This window comes from Diadema setosum, chromosome 20 (assembly GCF_964275005.1).
Source record: "Diadema setosum chromosome 20, eeDiaSeto1, whole genome shotgun sequence".
Taxonomy (NCBI): Eukaryota; Metazoa; Echinodermata; class Echinoidea; order Diadematoida; family Diadematidae; genus Diadema; species Diadema setosum.
Window position 1 is genome coordinate 22,244,683 of NC_092704.1, and position 22,309 is coordinate 22,266,991.

General features: G+C 42.0%; 2 protein-coding genes across 2 annotated transcripts; both read left to right on the forward strand.

The window, feature by feature from the left end:
• Positions 1-1,442: 1,442 nt before the first annotated feature.
• On the forward strand, positions 1,443-20,817 carry LOC140243504 (low-density lipoprotein receptor-related protein 6-like). Its single transcript, XM_072323174.1, has 14 exons — positions 1,443-1,530; positions 2,547-2,630; positions 3,565-3,732; positions 4,520-4,673; positions 5,539-5,673; positions 6,640-6,757; positions 7,260-7,428; positions 7,750-7,866; positions 8,486-8,770; positions 9,530-9,692; positions 17,657-17,784; positions 18,456-18,734; positions 19,515-19,677; positions 20,352-20,817. Exons 1-14 carry the CDS (start codon positions 1,443-1,445, stop codon positions 20,815-20,817), a joined length of 2,517 nt encoding a protein of 838 aa, XP_072179275.1.
• Positions 11,854-13,131, forward strand: LOC140243960 (E3 ubiquitin-protein ligase TRIM56-like). The gene has a single exon (XM_072323625.1). The coding sequence runs from the start codon at positions 11,854-11,856 to the stop codon at positions 13,129-13,131; it is 1,278 nt and encodes a 425-aa protein (XP_072179726.1).
• Positions 20,818-22,309: the final 1,492 nt, after the last annotated feature.

Below are 22,309 nucleotides of genomic sequence, written 5' to 3' on the forward strand. Positions count from 1 at the left end.
GTGGGTGAAGAAGCCACAAAGTAATTTTGCACTTGCTTAATGTGACGTAGCTATTGTTACGTAATGATGACAGACGTCTCACTGTGTTTTGTGTGCGCTCTCCGTTGAAAAGGCGATCTTATTTCCGGGTTTGAGCATCGAGACTCGTCAATTCAGACAATCAAGAAAGCAGACAAAATACGTATACGAAAGTGTACGTAATCAGACGGACGTTGTTAACCAGTTGTTTGTCAAAGTAGCGGGTCATTGGTGAGAGGTTAGCCTGCAGTGAAAGAATACCACGAAGCCAGCGTTAAGAAGGAGGAAATAAAATCATCTTAGACTTGTTGCTGTGTGTCACCGGGGAGGAAGAATCGGCAAATCAGTACCATTCGCTTTTTCGAACTCCACTAGATGTGAGAACGTCTTTACGCGACAGAAACCGATCGAGCCGGAGCACTGGAATTCTTTCTTCAGAAAACTTGAGCTTCGCGGGAAAAAAGGATAACACTGGTATTCCCAGCAGATCAGAACTGTCTATTAGCATCCAAACTTGAATACCAAGCAGGGGAAACTAGGTTGCATACCTGCTGGTGTCGACGATGAGCCTTAACGATGTCGCCTGTCGGAGGTTAATTTAAGACGTGACATTTCGTGGATAATCAACTAATGAAGCTATACGTGACATGCTGAAAGCGGAATAACTTTTCGCCGTTAAACCATCATTAACACTCCAAAGTGATAATGCAATATTGCGAGCCACTCGGCAATATATACAATATATACTGAGGCTGGGTTAAATATAAATCCTCGAAACGTCCTATTGAGCAAGATTTTCCATTCCCAAACAAACTATCTATAATCAGCTGACGTCGTCGCCGCTCGAAATCGCACAGGAGCTCGTACACCATCACGTCGCATGATTGCTAAAAGCCGTTTCAACGACAGGTGCGCAGACTACACAGGTGTTATTGAAATGCAATCATTAACGCATGATCGCGATAATATTGCTCTCAGGCTGCGGCTAAAAGTCATTACGTGTCATTACCAAGTTATGAAGGAGGAAGCGATTGGTGTGTAGACCATCAATATCTAAGATCGATTGTGCGACAGGGCCAGGAATATCAAGACGAATTATAGACCCTGATAGGCTGGGGAAAAACAAAAAATTAAAGCAACTTCAGATATCAGTTTGCATCGTCTCAACTTGTGAAAACTTCATTTGTTACTTTAAGAAACAGTCATTCGAATGACATTGCTGGGAAGCAAGGGGGAAGGCTCGTCTTAACCCATCGCCCGCGGGTAGCGAATGTGTGTTGTGCATTAGATACGTAGGAAAGTAACTACATAATACATCGGAAGCAGCGGGTTAAAGGATAAGTCGGCGAATTTACGCGAATTCTGTAAGGATCGGCCGGACGATATCTGACAAAATGTCGCAATCGCACTCACACACATCGACCATGATATGGGACAAGAGCGGACTCGGTAAGATGACGAAACTTTTCTTTCTTCTCATCATCAACGTTCTGCTCATCGCCAAGAAGTCGGGTGAGTCCACCGTAGCGCAATGATAGCTTCGTTTTCTCTCAGAAGTTCATTGCCTTACGGTGCGTCATGGTGATGCACCAAGGCAGTCGTCATATTCTGATGCACGCAAAGTCTCTTCTGTTGCCACCTTCTTCATTTAACACATATTCTACAATTTAACCGTCCTATCACGGTTCCAACGAGAATTCTTTTGAAACCACCCCAAAATATATCTGCACATCCCAATGGTAGCTGGCATCATACTATTGTATTAATCAAAGCTTTTACAAGTCAAAACCATGAACGTTAGTTTTGGCTCAAGACATTTTAAATTGGCATACAGATCCTAGAAATTAGATGCTTCTGATATGAATATTGCTGAGGGTGGTCATTTTGGTGGTATTTTTGTTTCCTGTAAAATGGTAAACTGTATTTACTGGGGATCGACCCTTGCATTGTTGACGATAACTATTTACGGGATAATTTCCAACAAGTGAAGGAAGTTCCGATGAGTCTGAAGTACTTAGTCAAATTCTGGAAAATACCTGGAAATTTTGTTAACGTCAAACAGTTGAAATTAACGGAACTCAAATTTATTAGTTTCTTCTCTTCCTGCAATGGGGAGGGGGGGGGGGGCGGGGTAGCATTGTTGTTTGGTTAATTTCACCTTCTATTTATTCCATCGTCTTTCTCTTGTCTCCTTCCTCCTCCTCACCATCATTACCATCATCATCATCATCATCATCATCATCACCATCATCATCATCATCGTCATCATCACCATCCTCCTCCTCCTCATCATCATCATCATCATCATCACAATCATCGTGCTGAGCCTCATCATCGTATATACCGTCTTTTTTGCGTTGGTTTGATATAGGGCCTTAAGGAGGGATGTTAAACTCTTTTTTTTTTTTGGCTGCTTCTAACATTTTCGTATCGCTCGAAACTAATGTTGTGTCAGTGTACGTGATTCATCCAAACCTGCGAAAAAAGGTCTCGTTTAAGGGTTGACTGTCTCTGATTCATGCCAACAGATGGTTTAGTTTACGAGTCAAGGGTCAACCGGATATGTGCTTATGACGTCAATAGGACCCTCGATGTTGGACTCGTACTGTCAGGTAAGCTGTGGAAGTCAACCACGAATATTGAAGATCGTCTTATACTGTGATGTATATGCTCCCGTTTCCTTGTTTATTCTTTTTAGCCACAACGAGTAGTTTATTCATGCATGTCACGCTTGAGATGTCAATATCAATATGATTATGATACTTCCATGTTAGTAATTAACCTATATACTTATATTGGCACAATCTAAAACATACACGATGAAGAATTTGACAGAAAGTGCCTCTTGTTGATATATATATGATAATTGGCCCAAACCAAAACAACAGAAAAAGAGAAGTTATAAAAGTTACTGCAGTATTAATGTAAACGAGCCGGCTCACAAGATGTTCCATCAATAATAGAGAATTCCTCCAAAATAATGAACCAACCAAACAAACAAACAAACGAACACACCTGCTCGGTCATGTGATCGTGACGTACCTTGTGGTGAATTCGCAATGAGTTTTGTACTCAACCATGCCACATTGGTTGTTCTTATACACAGTAAATAAAATATATATATATATATATATATATGTATATATTTTGCAATTATTCTAGATTTGTAAATGATTAAGATTACCCTCAGACCATACGTTCGAACTAGTTATAGTCATTATCCTGTAAAATTATCGTCATGATATTTTTATTCAAATACGGATGTGATGAGAGACTTGAAACGATGACGTCAGTGACTCATCTAATTTGTACATGTTACATTGTAAACCGATCGTCCTAATAGTTCAGTAGAACCGCTTCAACCTAAGAAATTCTACTTTCCTGACATTATTGACCATTTCTTTAAAATGAAACTTTCATTGTTCTGTTTACTTATGGATTTGTATTCTAGTCAATGTGAAGATAGTCTGTATTGACCCTTTAAGTGTTTGTGATTTAAAGCGCACACCATGTTAAAACGTTTGTTTCGACTATCACGTCGCGTAGGGTGCTTCCTCAACGATGTCAGTTATGCCGTCGCGGTGGCGGTCGACCAGGAAGACGATCTCATGTTCTACTCCGACATCGGCACCCTAGAGATTCGATCCTACAACCCAGTGACGCGCCCCGCCGGACTCGGCGACAGGATACTGTACGGATTTGGCAGCGTGGAAGGTAAGTTGCTGGAAATGCAGACAAACAATAGGGTGATTTAGATTCGCGACGCGGACGTTTGGACGACGATTGCATTGGCCGTTTTCCTTTCTCCCTGCGTCGTGTTGCAAAGTAGCTTTAGATTACGCGAGGACGCAACTTATAAAAAGTAAAATGGTGCCGCCAGATCAGCGCATCAGGTACTTCTCTGCGTCGAGAATTGAGCGGACACAAAAAATAGCCTAGAACGCGTAGTGAAAACTCAGACGACGCGAGATCGATTTTGATGAGCGATTCTGCGCAATCGCAGAACATTTTTTTTTCCCCTGAACGTCCGCGTCGAGAAAATCTAAAGCCCCTTTTTGATAGGATGATGATAATAATGCAATGAAGAATGCATGAGCATACATAACCTCTTTGCTAGACAATAATGCATTATATCATGCAATCATATCAATAACTGATCAATGTATAGATGCAAACAGAAGGACCTATATCAGTAGATAACAATATTTGATCTGGGAGGGGCGAACTGAATGATTGCGATATAGGTCATGATAAATCATGATATACTCTGCGATGGTTCGCAAAACAAAATCGCAAAACACAAAGTAATTTTCCACTACAGTTTCCACTTTTTCGATAGGCCTAACTGTGAAGCTATTCATTCACAGGAAAAAAAAAACCCTACCATTATCATTTTGGGGAACTTTTATCTGCGAAGAGACTGGAAGGCGTAATGACGAGCTCCTCAGATAAAAATTACAGAAATAATTTATATCACAACGTTTTCTGCTCTCTCATCCAGACATGGCCGTTGACTGGGTGGCCAAAAACCTGTACACGGCCGACCAGTCGTTCCGACAGATCGCAGTCTCTCGCTACGACGGATCGCATCGGGCTGTACTCGTACAGGAAGAGGTGGGAAAACCACGCAGCATCGCCCTCCATCCAGAAGAAGGGTGAGTCCAGGATGGATGGACAGATAGTGTGAATGGATGTGAATGGAATGGATGACTGGATAGATTGATTGATGCAAGAATAAATGGATGGACATGGCTTGATGATTGAAGGCATGGATGGATGAATACAATGAAAGAATAAACGCAGATACACTGTATTACCTTACAGACATCATCGATCCTTCTTCTTCTATCTTCCATCTGCATATTCTTTGTATTTTCTTCCTGTCAGTCAATCAAAATGGGGTCACCTCACGAGACCGGCGAGTCATAATGACTTCGACATTGAATGAACGAAGGTCCACTGGTTTAACATCCACGAGTCATACAGCCCATGAGCTCGACACCAGTCAAATAAGTCTATTAAGTCCTGCACTAGACAAATAAGGCACACGAGTTCGATACTAGGCAAAAAAAAAAAAACAAAAACAAAAAACACGCCCCCGAGACCGTCACTGCATACATTGAGCCCCGTGATGTAGGCCTAATGAGTGTCTTACTCTGGGTGTCGTGGGCCTCATTTGCCTAGTGTCGGACTCATGTACCTTATTTGCGTAATGTCGAGCTCATGGATGCGCTGTATGTCTCGTGGTTGTATGACTCATGGGCTGTGTGACTCGTGAGCTGTATGACTCGTGAGCTGTATGACTCGTGAGTTGTATAAGTCGTAAGTTGTATGACTTGTGTGTGTCCAACTTGTGGTGTGTACCCATCAAAAGTTCCCAGTTTTGTTTAGATTATACTTTGCATTGCTTTATTTTGACGTTTTCTAACTCTTGATTTCATGGTCTCCTTGTTTACTTTATTTTCATTCTAACCGATGCGGTTTGCCTTCACCGGCCGTGGATGCTTGGTTGGTCACCAGGCTAATGTTCTGGGCCGATTACGGTGGGTTGCCGAGCATCGAGCGAGCTGGGCTAGACGGGTCTTCCAGGACAGCAATTGTTGACGTCAACATTCAATTCCCGAATGGTCTGGCTGTCGACTTCCGCAGGAACAGGTATGTATGGTCGCTTCATTGTAACACTTCATTTTATCTCATTTTATTCATCTTCGTATCTTCATGTTGTTTTTCAACTACGAGGTGAACGCTTAAACTGAAACCGTACACAAGATGCACTGAATAAGAATAAAGGCTTATATAAAGCGTCAGCTCTTGGATGCGAGCGAATTAGGGGTGTGTGTGTGTTTATGTGTGTGTGTGTACAACTATAGTTTTGGATTATGTAAATTGTTGGAAAAGGATTATGCCGCCTGAGTAACAGGGATGTAGGTACAGGCGAGGTATAGGCGAGCACAGTTGAAAGCAATCAATACGAAATAAAGCGTCATTAATTTGGCAACAGATAGCAAACGAAACACACAAGAAAAGGTACAAGAAGAGGAGTAAAAGAAGAATGAATAGGGAAATAAAGAGAGAGGACATGATGAGGTTGGGGAGGGCAAAACGACGTAAAGGAGGAAATTAAAGAGGAGGAAATAAAACAGAAGAGAAAGAGAGGTAGAAAAGTGAGAAGGAGAAGGAGGAAAGAAGGAATGTATAATACGAGAAAGAAGCAAGGAGAGGGTAAAGAGAAAAATATATGCAGAAGGGGAGAAAATGCAGGTGTGGCTGGACAGGAAGTGAAATAAAAATACAGTGCACTCCGTTAAACCGAAGTCGTCGGGACCGGCGGTTTTCTTTCGTTATATCGAAATTTCGTCGTAACCAAACAGGACAGTGTAGAAAGATGTGAAGATGATGATTTTTGGACCTGAATTTTTACTTCGTTGTAACCGGAATTTTGCTATGACCGTGGTCGTTTTAACGTGAGCGCACAACGCACAGTATTGGAGTGATAAAGAATAACTTATTTTTCCAAGAAACACACACATACGCCATTGCAATGACTAGAAAATATCAGCTGTCAAAACCGTATATTAGACGGATATTCACTGGAAATTCACTACTTTTTACAATCTCCAGGCTCTTCTTCGCAGACCGTGGAAGTGACAACATCGCATCCGTCAACCTTGACGGGAGCGACCGACAACTGGTCCACTACGAGTTCGGCGGCGACTTCTTCGACATGGTGCTCGTAGAGGTAATGTTGGAATGTCGAAAAACGCCATGGTAGTAAACTCCAGTCCCCTCCGGATGGTTAGAATTACTGTGTATTATCAACATTTTACTCATCATAATTGCATTGAGATACTGTGTCTTCCCCTGTAGAGCATATTTTTGTAATACGCAAATCAGTAACCCAACTAGTTAAATAGACCCAAATAAACGTTCATAATTGTGTAGACTTCCAAGCAATTGTGAAACGATTTCAAACTTATCTTTGTGTGTGTGTGTGTGTGTGTGTGTGTGTGTGTGTGTGTGTGTGTGTGAAAAGATATGGATATCTAATTGAAATTGATACTACCAAGTAACATGTGATTACAGTGATAGCTTCGAATGTATGTTCAGTCATTTTTAAGTACAGACGGCGCTTTTGAACTGGTTATGCAGTGAATGAATCAAGGCATAAAAAAAAAAACAGAAAAAGGAAGTGATCCTGTGCAATGAAGATATCATATAATCCGTCGATGATTGATTCTCAGGAATATCTCTTCGTGACGAGCTGGACGTCGAGCTCGATTAAGGGATACATCACCACAATTCGTGACGTCGGCGAGACTAACCAGACCGTGGAGTACAGGGCCATCGAACACGACCGGTACGCACTCGGAATCACAGCGGACGACGCGGACACTCAACCAACTATCAGCAGTAAGTAGAGATTCTTGCATGGGAGTACTATATACCACTGCTGCTAACAGACTCATACGGACTCGTAAGGGTCTCAACATTGGAAATCAATGATTTTCAACCACTGGACAAACTCAAGATGATAATCAAGCCAGGGCCTATAGCAAGCAGATTCATTGTTGACTGTCATGATTATGTCTTTTAGAGCTTCATTTTTATTGTCGTGATACGTTTTACATTTGTTATTTCAAACATGTCGTTATCTAATACAAGTGAACACCTCTGTGACTTCAAAAGCTACAACTTGACGATATCATCAAACTTTTGTTTGCCGTGATACAGGTCCGTGCTCCACCAATAATGGCGGGTGCACCCAGCTGTGTTTCCCCACAGCGAACAGCGAGCGGACGTGTGGCTGTTCATCCGGCTACACGGCCAGCGACACGAGTTGCGAGTCGAGTAAGCTATAGCTTCGCCAATCCTTTCTCTTGGATACCAGGTTCAGTCATTGACAACTAAGAATTATTCTTAGCTTCTGCATTTATTCTTTCGTTACATGTCAATCTGGGTGATTGCAATCTTCTTCTTTTTTTTTTTTTAAAGGATACGGAGCTGAACATAAAAGATTGAACTAGCAAGACTCTCAACACTCTTCTGCTAATGTTCTTGTATTTTCTGTCGTTTCGTTATGACCGTTCAGCCTGGAAGCCTTGTCAAAAAGATGTGGTAATCACGAAACACTATTTTCCGGTACGCAACGAGGAAAACGTTTCTGTTTGTTGTTGTTGTTGTTGTTGTTGTTTTTAGATAGAATCGATGTCGTTCCATTTTGAAACGTCGAACACCATACAAAAGCACGTTCCACTGAGTAAAGAAATTATCGGAAACTTTGATCACAAAGATGATGCATTATACCGTCACTACCATAGGTAATAAAGGTCTCTTTTTGAAATGCAAATAATGAGGCGCCATCCGAGGGCACTAATCAAGTATAGCTATAGCCGATATTTCTAAAAAAAAAAGAGTAAAATTTCTTTTACAATGCACCATGTGCTACCAACTTATGTCATGCTCTCAGCTCCTTACGAGGACGACTTTGTACTCGTGGTCGACAGCGCCCAACGGAAGATTTTCCAGGTACCCATCGTTACCGACACGGGAGACGGTGACACTGGCCTCGGGGGCGACGGTGCCGACAACGAACGCGTGAGGGCGCTTCCACTGGACAATCTGCAGTATCCGATAGCCGTGACCTATGACCCCGTTGATAAGCACGTATACTGGACTGACCTGACAACGGGTAGCATCAGCAAAGCTGCCCTGGACGGAAGCTTTATACAGACCATCGTCTTTGACAACAATGGTACAAATCAGCAACGAGAGATAGAGAGATAGATAGGTAGAATGTTGGATGGACAGACAGATAAATAGATAGATAGATAGATAGAAACAGACAGAGAGAGGGAGAGAGGGAGGGGGAGTTGGGGCAAGAGGGAAGAATATAGGCTAAGGAAGGAATAGTCACTCTTCAGGTGAAGTTTAATTATCTTTGATTTTCAGGAAAAAATAACTCAATTTGTTTCCAAGTACCTGTCAATTCACTAGAATTGGGACTAGATATGACTTTGGAATCTGATGAATCCACCACAATTATGACTGAAATAACAAGATTGAAACGTACAATGGGGAAGGGCTAGTTGTAATGGTAAATGTCCTTAGCAGAAAAGGTCTTTTTGCTGCTCGTTATTCTGGAAGGTCAATGGTTCATCATTCTGAAGGTTCATTTCACCGAAAATGAATAGGTTAATAGGGCTCGTTATCCGGACCGTTCGTTTCTCTAGTGGTAGTAATAGAAGAAGAAGAAGAAGTAGTAGTAGTAGTAGTAGTAGTAGTAGTAGTAGTAGTAGTAGTAGTAGTAATAGTATAGCAGCAGCAGCATTAGTAGTAGGTAAAGGTAGGTAGGTAGTAGCAGTAGTAGTAGTACACATAGTAGTAGTATAGTAGTAGTATAGTAGCAGCAGCATGCAGTAGTATATAGTAGTAGTAGAATAGTAGTACAGTTATAATTACAATTCCATGCACCGCAATGTTTTTTGGTTTTTTTTTTGGTTGTTTCCCCTAGTTCACGTTGGCATGGCGATTGACCCAGAAAGACGACGCATCTATTGGACAGACGAAGATCGTGACGTCATCGAAGTTGCCAATTTGGATGGCAGTGGGAGGCAAGTGATCATTCAGAGCAGCCTGAACGAACCTAGGGGTATTGTGGTCGACATTCAAACCGGGTAAGCTCAACAAAATAATACAGAAATCATGTATCATTAGCATTATATACTCATCTCATTTTGCTGTGTGGTTGCCGTTGCTTGGTGTGATTATTGCAGAGGCCTGTAAATCAATCTTATTTGGCAAGCAAAAAAAGTGACTGAAATAGGTGCAACATCACAGACATCTAATTAATTTTAATAAGACAGTTATCATAAAGCGCGCCTAGCTTGTAGGCTACTCAGCTCAATGAAACTGGGTCGGTCTGAATAATTTGTCACTTGTGGTGTGCGTTGATTGTATGTACTTTTTACAAGTTTGGAAAATAGGAATCTCGGTGGTTAATCTGAAAGTTCGCACTGGTATACACGTACATAAACAAGAATAAACCCGAAAAAAGCACTTCTAATATTTCAAAGTGTTGGAAGAAAAATCAGCACACAATTTGGCGCAGACTTGTCGCAAGATGTGTTATTGATCACCTATCATAGCCCTTCGGGAAGCTTACAGTTACGCTCTACTATTTAAAAATCAATGAAAATATATGGCTTTTATTTTTAGAATGCAACAAAGACATACCAGGTCAAATTCAGCAATGGGAATAATTATGAGAACATTACGACGGAAGAAACTTATACATTAGAAGATACAAAATGAACACAAAACATGGCTGCAAGAATCGGAACTGTTAAATTCACAGTATTATGTACATTGTAAATCCAAGTAAGCACAAACACGTTTACCATGTATGCCCAGCCTACCTCTGCAATCCACCATTGTCCGAAGTTCAAGTAAAACCATTCAAACCAAATCGAGCATAGTGGGAGGAAAATGTTCGACTGCCTCTTCTGTGATGGACAGTTATGATATGTAGAGCAATTAACTGCTTCCAAAGAATTATTTCTGAAAAGATAGCGATACACGTGTCAAACACTGATGTATAACGCGAACTCGGTGAAGCGAAACCAGGCATATCCACCCTCTCATTGGCCTGGTATGCCGTTGAACGTGGATCACGTCCCCATAATTCATTGTTTATCTACTTGCCTCTCTTCAAGGAGCTGTTACCGAGTTCGTCGTAGAGAGCTTCAGGGTGCACCACGTATTCTTTCTTGGGTGTGTAAAAGGGCCACATACATACCCAAGAAAAAATACGTAGTGCACCGCGAAGTCCTCTCTGCTACATGATCTACCTCCATGGAAACCTTCAAAGATTTTATGGGCTGTTATCGGGGAATAATACTTCCATAAACGTCGAAGTCAGCAGAAGTGGTTGTAAAAAAGAAAAAGAAAGATGTGGATTGTGCTTACTAATGAGAGCTTAGGCAGTGAATCTTGAATGCTGCAAATCCTGGAAAACGAAAAAAAAAAAACTATTCTTCCGAGGTTAAATCGTTGCACTGCCAGTGGCTGTAGACTCTGTAAAATGTAGATTTGTTGAAAAAACAACAACAATCCAAAACGAAATGCCTCACTGCGAACATTTGTGACGTTTGCTTATAATTAGAAACATATTATTGTCATTTTAGAAATCATGAAGTGTGAGTGGAACAAATGCAATCAAAAAATAGTAAACAAAATGACCTTGGTCGTGGTATCCCTTGCATATGTGGTGGGCGACCGCGTGTCTGTAAACTTCAGTGCTTTTTGTCTGACATGATTATTATAGGCAGAAAATTACGGTGATTATTGATTTTTGCATTGTTCTTCTGCTGGGGCGTGTGAGGTTGGTTAACAGCAACCGAGTTTGCGGAAGACTGCGCATACTGAAAAATTCTTGTGATTTATTTCGTCATGTCACGTGTTGTTCGTGACAGAGAGAGAATAGGGTCTAACGTGTCAGTGTTACGATGAAAAACACTACTCATGGGCTTGGCGTTGTAGGATCTAGACAAATTGTTTCTGTAAGCTAATCAGGGAAATGGATATCTTTACTGCTTGAACATCCTTATCGCGTCATCATCCAGAGTTGTAAGACGTCTTTTACAAAGTGGTGAAGGCAAGCATTTGGATCGGTAGAAAGCGCACAATGTTTATACAATAACTGACCAAAGTGATTGACAGCTCGCTTTACACACTTGATTGTTGACTGAAATGATACACCAGCTTGGAAAAGTGCTATCACATGTTTGCAACGGGTCTATCTCGGTCTAAGTGACTGGATTGAAATAAGCGATAGAAATGGCGGAAGCCACTGATAGAGAAAGCATGGAGAAGGAGGATGTTACGTGTGCCGTATGCATGGACAAACTGACGGACGCCAAGTTCCTGCGATGCTTTCACTCCTTCTGCACGCGTTGTCTCGAGCACTGCACGCGAAACCTCAAGGTATCCTGCCCGCTGTGCCGAGAGGTGACCAGCGTCTCCAAGGGTATCGATTCGCTGCTTCCAAACTTGACCGCCACGCGGAGGGCGAGGGAGGCACGGGCTCGGGAAAAGATAGAAGCAAAAATTCACGATGGTGGCTGCCAGTGTGAGTCTTGCAAGGAACTGGGCGCAGTGTGTCTAGCCAAGTCGTACTGCGTGGACTGCCAGCTACTGATCTGCGATAAATGCGTCGGCGCGCATAATCTTCTGAAGCTCACCCGGTGTCATCGTATTATTGGTGTCCTGGAGTTTCAGAATAATGAGATCCTGAAAGAACAAGAGGTACTCGGGTGTGATGAAGGGTTAGGCGAGAGACAATGCAATAAGCATGGCGACTCGCTTTCTATGTATTGCAGGACATGTCGTCAACCAGTGTGTCCACAATGCGCTGATCTGTATCACCACGAACTCGATGATCACGACTGCGTGAGCATCAATGACATGACGGAAGAATTCAGCAAGGAGGTCCAGCAGCTACGAGGCAAAATCGAGCCTCGAAACTTCGATCAACTGTCCGAACTGTATGAACAACGCCTCAAACAAGTCCGGGATAGAGCCCGAGAACTGAGGTCAAAGGTCAACGAGTCCGCACAGAACGAGATCGCCTCCGTCTACGCAAAGATTGAGGCGAAGCGCGCAGGTCTGAATACGCGCATTCTTGATATGGAGAAGACAAGTTGTCGTAAAGTGACCACAGCACTGTCCACTGTTCGGCGATTACGCGCCCGAGCAGCTAAAATCGACGGCTACGCAGATGAATTCCTGGCGACCGGCAACTCAGCCGACATCCTGGCAGCGAAGGGCACGCTCGTCGACCAGCTGAAAGACATTCGCACCGAAATGCGAAAACTGTCGGTCATCGACTCCGACGCGGGGCAACTCGAGAGGTACTCGTTCACCCCGCTGGACTGGACATCGTCAAACTACGAGGCGGGAGTCGGCAGGCTCGATCCGTGCAAGGCGGCCGATGCTTCCCCGCTGGACAGTGACAGGATCAAGAGGCGAACCCCGCCCAGGTTGTCGGGCCGTGTCCACCGGCAAACCACATCCATGTTTCCGCCACTCTCCACAAGACGCTCTGTGGTACGCTAGGGTGTTTTTACGTAGTAATGTACAGAACAGTCGGAATGGAGAAGTGAAATCGTTCACGAAGTCGATGACTATTATCATAATACCTATTATTTTATGTCGCAATGTGGCATACCAACATGTGGACCAATCTGAAAAGCAGCCTTTGGCTGACGAGGGTGTTCCAACTAATGAGAGAAAAATAAAACTTAAATAGAATTGACTCGTACATGGAAGCTTTTTAGAATATGTCCTGATATATTGAAAGTTTAGAATACGTCCTGATATTAATCACCATTATGTCTTTATCATCTTATTAACATGGCGGTTAACTCTTTGCCTGGAAACGTGATACATAGGATCATTTGGGATAAGTGACAGCTGATTGTGGATAGAATTAAGCCTTCACTTTTTTTTTAATCTCTTGTCATGTATTTATCACCCCAAGTGGCAAAAATCTCAGAGTGTTATTAAGTAGTATGTGGACTTAGATATGAAGTTATGGTTTGTAAATGGTATAGAATACATTTCATTTTGGTACGTTGACAAGTGATTGCACGGACTATAATTTCCTGTGGACTCTTCATCTAAACTCACCCCTATCGTTTTCGACTGACTCGTTGAGAATTGTTATGAGGTCATCGCCCCATGAATTATGAAAATAAGTCTTTATTTATTCATATTTCTATTCTTTGAAGAAGGTCAAAGCTTAACTTTTTCGTCTCAAGTAAAGGGAAGATTGGAAGTGTGGCAATCATTGTTCGTTGAACATTCTTTTTCCGATCATTATGTGGTTGTGTTATCTGATGGATCGTATTTCACTATGGTATCGACTCTGTCTGCGACTGACAACTGAAGAGTCCCCATTATTGCAAAAATAATAAGGAGTCCATCAATGTCATATCATTTCCTGGATGTTTACAATTTTGTGATTGTTTTCTTGATTATGATAAATCTTTGTCAAAAGTTTTAGCCGCTTCTCTAAGCCAAGAAGAATTGTTCAAAATATTTTCCTAGACAAGCGTCTTTCAATGCACAGTGTATTACGACAAAATATCTAAAACTGAGCGACCAGAATGTTTATTTAAACGGGCAGGAATAAGGAAATTAGCGAGTGTACTTGTCATGTGCACGTTTTATACTGCAATATGCTATAAACTACAATATAAACATTAAAGACCACACTTATTCAAAATAGCAGATCCTGATTCTTTGTGCACTGTGTGTGCTTTGTCTTTTTGATGATTAAGTCGAATAATTATGAAACGTTTATAGATAACATTTTATGTACATAATAGGTACAAATATAGGCTGGGTTTTGTATCTAGAGCTATCGAAAAGACTGTGCAAATACAATATCTGACAAAGTTCTGTTTTGATCTCACTACAGATATCTGCCAAAACGTGGCATTATCATAGTCACGCTATCGATTTGCATATAACAGAACCGGGAACAATAGGCTCATACACCGTGTCATTCACAACACGGCGAAAATGTGCCATGCAAGAGTAAGCTCCATTATCATTGTTTATGCACAATTGGCCCGGAATTCTTGGAGCTTGCGTGGGCCCACACTGGGTGATAGATAAAGCCATATGTTTACACAATGAAATACACATGTGTGGTGATACAAGTTTGTGGGAGTTTGTGTGTTTGAGGGAGTGTCCAACCGTTGTACACATAGAAGAGGCCGTTGAAAAACGGTTTACCAAATGTTTACTAACATATTCATTCCAATGTATAGACGTTTCTTCCCTCCTGACGTAGTAACGATCTTTTGTATCAACCTTTACTTCAAAAACACTTTCCAAGACTTAGAATAAAGTTTGCACACGTTAGTTGCAATTAAACCTCAGGCAAACTTTTAGATTGTTAAAAAAGGACCATTGTCAGCAATGCATGCCTAAAGTTTGAGTATGTTAGTAAACCGGTCTATTATAACAAAAACAAAACTCACTTACACACCTACACCTATAGTTATCACAACTGTCAAGATTGCGGTGATTGTTGCACTCTTGTATGCAGAGTTCTAGATCCCTTGTATTCAATCCGCCGTGGAACGCTAGGTCATTAATTAACGTCATGCGTTAGGTTGTTAGATTATCGCATAGACCCACTTCAAATATTCCAACGACGTCAGGGCATCGAAGCTTACGTCAAAGTGTTCTTCACTCTGTTCATGAAGTAACATATTGAAATCCCGACAAACCGTCATAATTTCGTTACAATAATGATCATCTTCAATAAAATAACAAGGAAACCCTTAACAAAACGAAAACGAAATCTGCGAAAAGCGCTCATTTCTTTGGCTCTGCCCGAAAATTCTTCAGCACACTCTACAACTATGTTTATTGATTTATGAAGGAAGGTCACTACGTTTATATACATGCATTTGATTCTTCAATGCATTCATTCTTCGTGTCTCTAAGCGCTTTGTCACGATATCTTCAGATCACTGTAACTGCATGTGTGAGGTATTTCGTCCACATATCAAGGTATTAGACACTGATAATCCGTTTCGTGTAGGACATTGAGCCGTAAAGCACAAAGTTACACGAATAAAAGCACAGTACTGGTAAGGGCAAGAACAAAAACCGTTCTAATAGGCTCGTCAGAAGGAAAAAAAAACACTCGTCGCTTTCAGCTGCTACAGAATATAACGCGAGCCACATCATTTTTGCACATTCGGGAGCCATCTTTCCTCATAATCCCGCCAAAACCACTAACCTAAAATGCTACATTGCTGTCTGTTATGACAGTCTTGTCTTGCCTTCTGGTGTGATACGGTTAACAGAGTGCGCGAAGCCACGTCCCGAAAACTCTGAGGAAGATGGTCAGGACCATAATTACACAGAAATAAGTGGCAACATGTAACAAAATAAGATATTTATCGTGTTTTGGTAAGCCATTACATACTACGAGACCCTTTAATGATTAAAAAAGAAAAATCACCATTTTTTCTTTCGCAGATGACACGTCGCCTTTGACACCTCGAGGTGTGAGTTCAACTGGGAGCCGATAGTGCTATGTCTGTTTGCTTATGAAGAGATTCCCAAGTCTATAACATAATTATGCTATGTTTTCTCCATGAAAGCAACCATTTTGAGATATTCTAATGCGACTCGACCCGTCATCTTGTAGCACATCTCACATGCGGGATAAACTCCCCAGAGATCTATTGAGAGTGATACCCAGTGACATGAGTCAGCTTCAACAAAGTCGAGGATCTATGATAGATCTGAAATTAGTTGCCATTTTTTTTTTTTTTGCACACATTGTTGAGACAGAGAAGCTATAAAGGACACAATGATGACACGTTATATATAGCACGCGATCCAAACTAAAATGCGACAGGATACGCCTCTTTATTAAAGCTTATCAGAGTGGAATTAACGAGACCAAACAAAATTTAACAAGATTTAAAAAATGCTTCAAAAGTACATTATGCTGTGAAGAAAATGGAAAGGTTGGGTCTGCTATTCTTCAAATTGGTATAAACGTACTTCACAACTAGTCTGTGACTTGAATTAGTTGCATATTCGTTGTAGCACTATCACTTCACGAATATTTCATTTCCTTTTGAACACAATCCAAGCATGCATGCGGAAGTCACAATTGATATTGATGTCTTTGCAATGAATGTTCGCGTTCTCTGCATGTGCTCGCAAATTTCCCGTATAAAGGTGTATCCAAGCAAAGACTTGAGACGCGGCAAGCAATGCAAGACTACATTCTCGCTGACGGAATTTCTGGTGATTTGTTACAGATGATCACAAATTTTCACATTCATCTATTCATTTATTTATTCATTTATTTATTCATCTATCTATCTATCTATCTATATCTATCTATCTATCTATCTATCAATCAATCTATCTATATTACACATAATTACAAATTCCAACACGTAAAACAAAAGCAACATTGGGAGAAAAAGCATTTGCCTGTGCAGCTCCCAAACTCTGGAATGACCTACCATTAGAAGTCAGGAAATCCCCAACTGTAGCAGTCTTTAAATCACGACTCAAAACACATCTTTTCATTTAAATGTTTACTATCATCAAGTACATCAGAAGCTTTTGCAGCGCAGAATTATACATGTCTATAAATTGATATGTTATCATTATTATCATTATACATATCTAAACTTATGTTTGAAGAGAGAGAAAGAGAGAGAGAGAGAGAGAGAGAGAGAGAGAGAGAGGAGGGGTAGGAATAGCATCTGCATGCGTGTCTAGTCGTCTGTTTGCATTCGTGAATAGATACATGTACGTGAATCATTAGTGTGGTGTCATGTCGATAAGAATACTTATATAATACATATAATATATTTCCGAAGCATGAGTAACCACTCTTAGTTTTTGAAATATATTTTCATCATCTCGTTAAGAGTGCATTTGCTTTTGCACACATAGTGTGCAGACAGACACACAGACACACAGACACACACACAGACAGACAGACACACAGACAGACACACACACACACGTTAATACAATTATGGTGATTTATCACTCAAAAGAATGCGTGCGCTTTTGTTTATCGCAGAGACATCTATTGGACTGACTGGGGTAATTCACCGAAGATAGAAAAGGCTTCAAGCTCGGGAACCAGACGGGAAATTTTGGTGACGGAAAACCTCATGTTCCCGAACGGGATTACAATCGACCCCGAAGGTGAGTTCCAATCACATATACTGCAAATATTTGATTATGACTAGACTCTACTCCTTGGTGTAACATTTCGAGGTAACGAGTACTCTTAATACTATATTGAAAGAGATAATCACGAAGTCATGTCCCGATGATATAAGCGGGGAAAAAAAAATCAAAATCAATTTTCTTAATATCGCTCTGGAGGGAGAGTTATATCCGCCGCAAGGATTTAGTCAATTCAACGCCACAGTCACCCTTGAAACTCATAAACACGAGACTAAATATATTTCTCGCCGACTTGCGAACTGGTAGGATCTTACGTCACGGTAGTTACTAGTTTTGTGAGTGCGTCACGCTTCTCCCTCTGGGCACAAATGTCTAAATTGAGAACAGCGGGAGAAGAATTCTCTCGCACTATTTCTGTATCGGTATAGAGATGACGAGGCACATGGGCACGGCTTGTGACATGATTTCATGCCATTGCTCGTGACAATGGGAGGGTTGTTGGTAAGAGAGCGGGGTGGGGTGGGGGGCAAGGATGTCGAACCTCTATCAGGAGTGGAAATGACTCAAGAATGGATCATTCTTATGTTGAGCAGCATCAGTTCCTCATGTTTGCTCTCCACCGTTTAAATCAAAGAGACGTTGATTCCGAATTAAAAGTGACCGTCGTCTTCCGTCTCGTCTTCCAGCTCGTATCCTTTACTGGTGCGACTCAAACTTCCCCGACGACAGCAAGATAGAGATGTACGACCTCCGGACCAACGAGCGGACTCTCCTCTCGACGCTCCCGTCGCCCTCCCAGCCGTACGGGATCGCGGTCCACGGCGACTACGTCTACTGGTCGGACTGGGCCAAGAGCGCCGTCTACCGCATTGACCGCTTCGCCGACGACGCGCTGGCCGAAGCCATGGGCGATTCCGTCATGCTCGGCATGCAGGGAATTGCGACCTCGCAGGTCTTCCAAATAGGTAAAGGAACATATACGTTATAGTGGTAAATTGCTTTGCAGTAATGTTGCTGTTTTAATCATACTTGGTTTCTTTTGATCGCAAATGTTCAAATTTCATTAGGCGGGAAAATCACCGCAAAGATACACGAATGTCTTTGGTCTGTAAAATTATGAATTATAATATAACACACAAAATCGAAGTTTTCAGAAACAGGGCTCTTTGAAAAGTGAAAATGCTAGCGACTTTGTTAAGCAATTTCATTTGTTCACTTGACCCTCTGACAATAAAGATGATGGCACATTGCTCGTGTCCCTTACACAATTCATATAATCATGTGTGAATTTCTATTAATCGTTTTTATTGTACTAAAAGTTGCTGAATAGACAGGATGTCAGAATGCTGTCAGAATATACGTTGATTCTAACATATTACATTTAATATTAAAAGCTGTGACTAGAGGCAGGGCCTGGTCGGAGAGGTTTAGAATCAAAGCGTTCAAAGATTTGAACTAGGATCAGAATGATGAAGCAGTCACTTTTTTTTTCCACACTTTACCATACAGTACTACATGTATCATTGTGAGAGCAGAACCAAGATCTCTTACATTTTCAGATCTGTCGCAGGCCAAGCGCTTGTATACAGGCCCATGCACATACTGGTCGTCTGCGTGTGGATCTTGCTGCAAGGAAGTATACCATTGCATCAAGCGATATTTATCCTTGAAATCTACAAATTGTTGATTGTGTATGACGTCATGAGCAAATCAACGCATGGTTGTTATTTTTCTCTCCATCGCAGTTACGACTCTACCACCGGCTGTCACAGCAGTGGATGGTGGGCAGTCTGGAAACTACGCCATCCCCGCCGCCTTCGGCGCGGGGGCCTGCGTGGTCGTTGTCATCATCGCTGTCGTCGTGGGCGTTCTCTGTGCAAAACGTGCTCGAGAGCTGAAAGAAAACAGGCAAGTGATTATCATCATTTTGTTTTGTTTTGTTTTGAAATAAGCGATTCGCTGTATCCTCACAGTGTCAATAAAAATGCCCGCGCTGGCATGTTAGGAACTGTTGTAGTTTAGTGTATGAGTCAACGGACTATTAAACCCGAGGTCGCTGGTTCGATTCCCCTGGCTGCAGCTGTCGTGCCTGTAGCAAGGCACGTTATCCTCAATACAAATCTCCTCCGGAGGGGACCTAAAATCTGCCCGTTGTCACTCTGATGGACGTTCAGTGATTCTTAAGTGGCTACGTAGACGAATCAAATCAAGCACTGTTCTATACTAGTTTAATTGATTTCCTATTGAGAAATGAAACATGTTGCGTGATATGCGTAGATGAACTTAAAATGTCATGAATGTGTTGTGCTGGCATTGAAAATCGTCGAATAATTGTCACTTGCCCAATAAAATAAGATTAGATTAACGAGATTTTGTGTGTGTGTGTGTGTGTGTAGAGAGAGAGAGAGAGAGAGAGAGAGAGTTTGAAAGAAGTACGCCTATTTTGGAACATTTGACCAGATTAAGAATTCTTTATTACTACACATAAACAGTTGTTTAGAATAATATTGAATGACAATTACTTATAATTATGGCACGACGTTTTATAGTTAGGTTTCTTTTCTTCGTCTCAACTTGTGCAGACGGTTAGCAAGCAGTGGACAGGGGCAGCGATCGAACGACTACCGCTCCCGACCTCTCCCTGAAAAATGCGCTGACCCGCCGCCGCTTCCCGACGGCCATCCCGACGGAGATCCGCTGTACATGGACCTGGACGCATTCCAGAGGGAGCCGCCTCCCCCTTACACAACGCTCAATCTCCAAACCGCCAACGGCGCAGGTCCGTCGTCATCGTCGCAATCGCATCAAAACCCAGCCTTCGAGTCCGGCGAGAACGCGGCAGGCCCTTCAATGATATACGACATGCCGGACGGTGTGGCCCCCTTGCCGCCCGGGGTGAACAAAGCACAGGTCGATGCGGCGGGTGGATACATGCCTTACTTGAAAAACAACGCTGAGCAGGAAGGTTTATACATGACGCCAGATAACCCGTCCGGGACCACGGAAGCAGAAAACGCGGACTCATTTTATGAAGTGGCAAATGCATAGTTATTCCTTTTTGTTTAATTCTTCTTTTTTTATAGTCTCTTTTAGATTCAAAAGTTAGAGACTTACACGGGTGTAGTGTGCCACCTATTGTGCCACGCAAAAGTGGGAAAAATATTGGAATGTTTGCTTCAGAGTGCACCCCTACTAGCTTCAACGGGCAACAGTTTACATTTCTATAGCAAAGAGCTTGTATGAAGAGTAAGAAGATCACGCAGCGCGCTGCGTGCGCTAACTCTTTGATTTTTAGTAAATGTCTTTCCTGCAAGTGGCTGGTGCTTTATGCTACAGTCACACACGGCCGGATTTCGAACAGGGTCCATAAGGAATTAAAACCGTATCGACCTGGTTTGAGCCGGAGAGACCTGCATTGACCCGCATCGTAACCGGAGTCAATTCCTGATGGATTCCGGAGGCTACGATACGGCGGCGAAAATTTTTTGGTCATGTTCAAAATTTTCTCTCGGATTTCTATTCCGTAGTGATATCCGAACTGATTCGGTTCGAACAGCATTGACTCGCATCGTCCCGCTGCAACCCGCAGCGTAAAACTGTATGGACCCTTGCCGTATACCACATTGCCTTCATGCAACGGATGATGACAAGTTTTACATCCGGGTTGGTACGGGTCGAAGCTGGTTGACACGAGTCGATAGGGGTCGAATAGGATTCAGTTAAGGATTTAAATCGGATTTTTATGCGGTTCGATACGGGTCCATACGGGTATTTACGGCTCGAACCGGGTCCATACGGTTTTAATTCCTCGTGGACGCGGTTCGAAATCCGGCCGAGTGTGACTGTAGCATAAATTACCCTCCATTCCGGGACTAATCCGGCTCATTTTCACCCGGATCAAATCCGTTTTGTGACCCGGCCGTGTGTGACTGTAGTATTACCAATCAATGATTGGATTCAGCCATTCAGCCTTACCATGTAATGTCTCGGCGTTACATAATGACGCCATAGAGGATTGTAAAGACAGCACCGCAGTCTCGTCGCCATAGAATGATACATGCCTGACGAGCACAGCAGAGTAACACGTGCGTTATACCAAAAGACTATTGCTGCGAGTGAGAATGTTATGATGTTATTGTTGCGTTGAGATGAATGAATAGGAAAATGTGACAGTACTACGATATTCCTGCGAGTTTTAAAAGCCAGTATAGCCGCCTTGGGTAATCCCAAGTTAGATTATTACTTTCGAATTGTATTTATTCAAAATCTTCGATTAGCAGAACATCTGATTTATTTTAAGTCGTGCAAATTTGTGAAATTGGCATAACTGATGTTGCTCTTTTATTTTTTTATATACTTTTTAAATATACTTACTTGGGCATGAACATTCACATTACGAGACGCCTGTATACTATACGGCAACTACAATTACTTCTACTTCTCTATCTAATGTTACTGCCGATTCTGTTTCAAATATATTGACCACTTTCTACGAATATTACTATCTGATTATACTACTGCTACTACTACTACTACTACT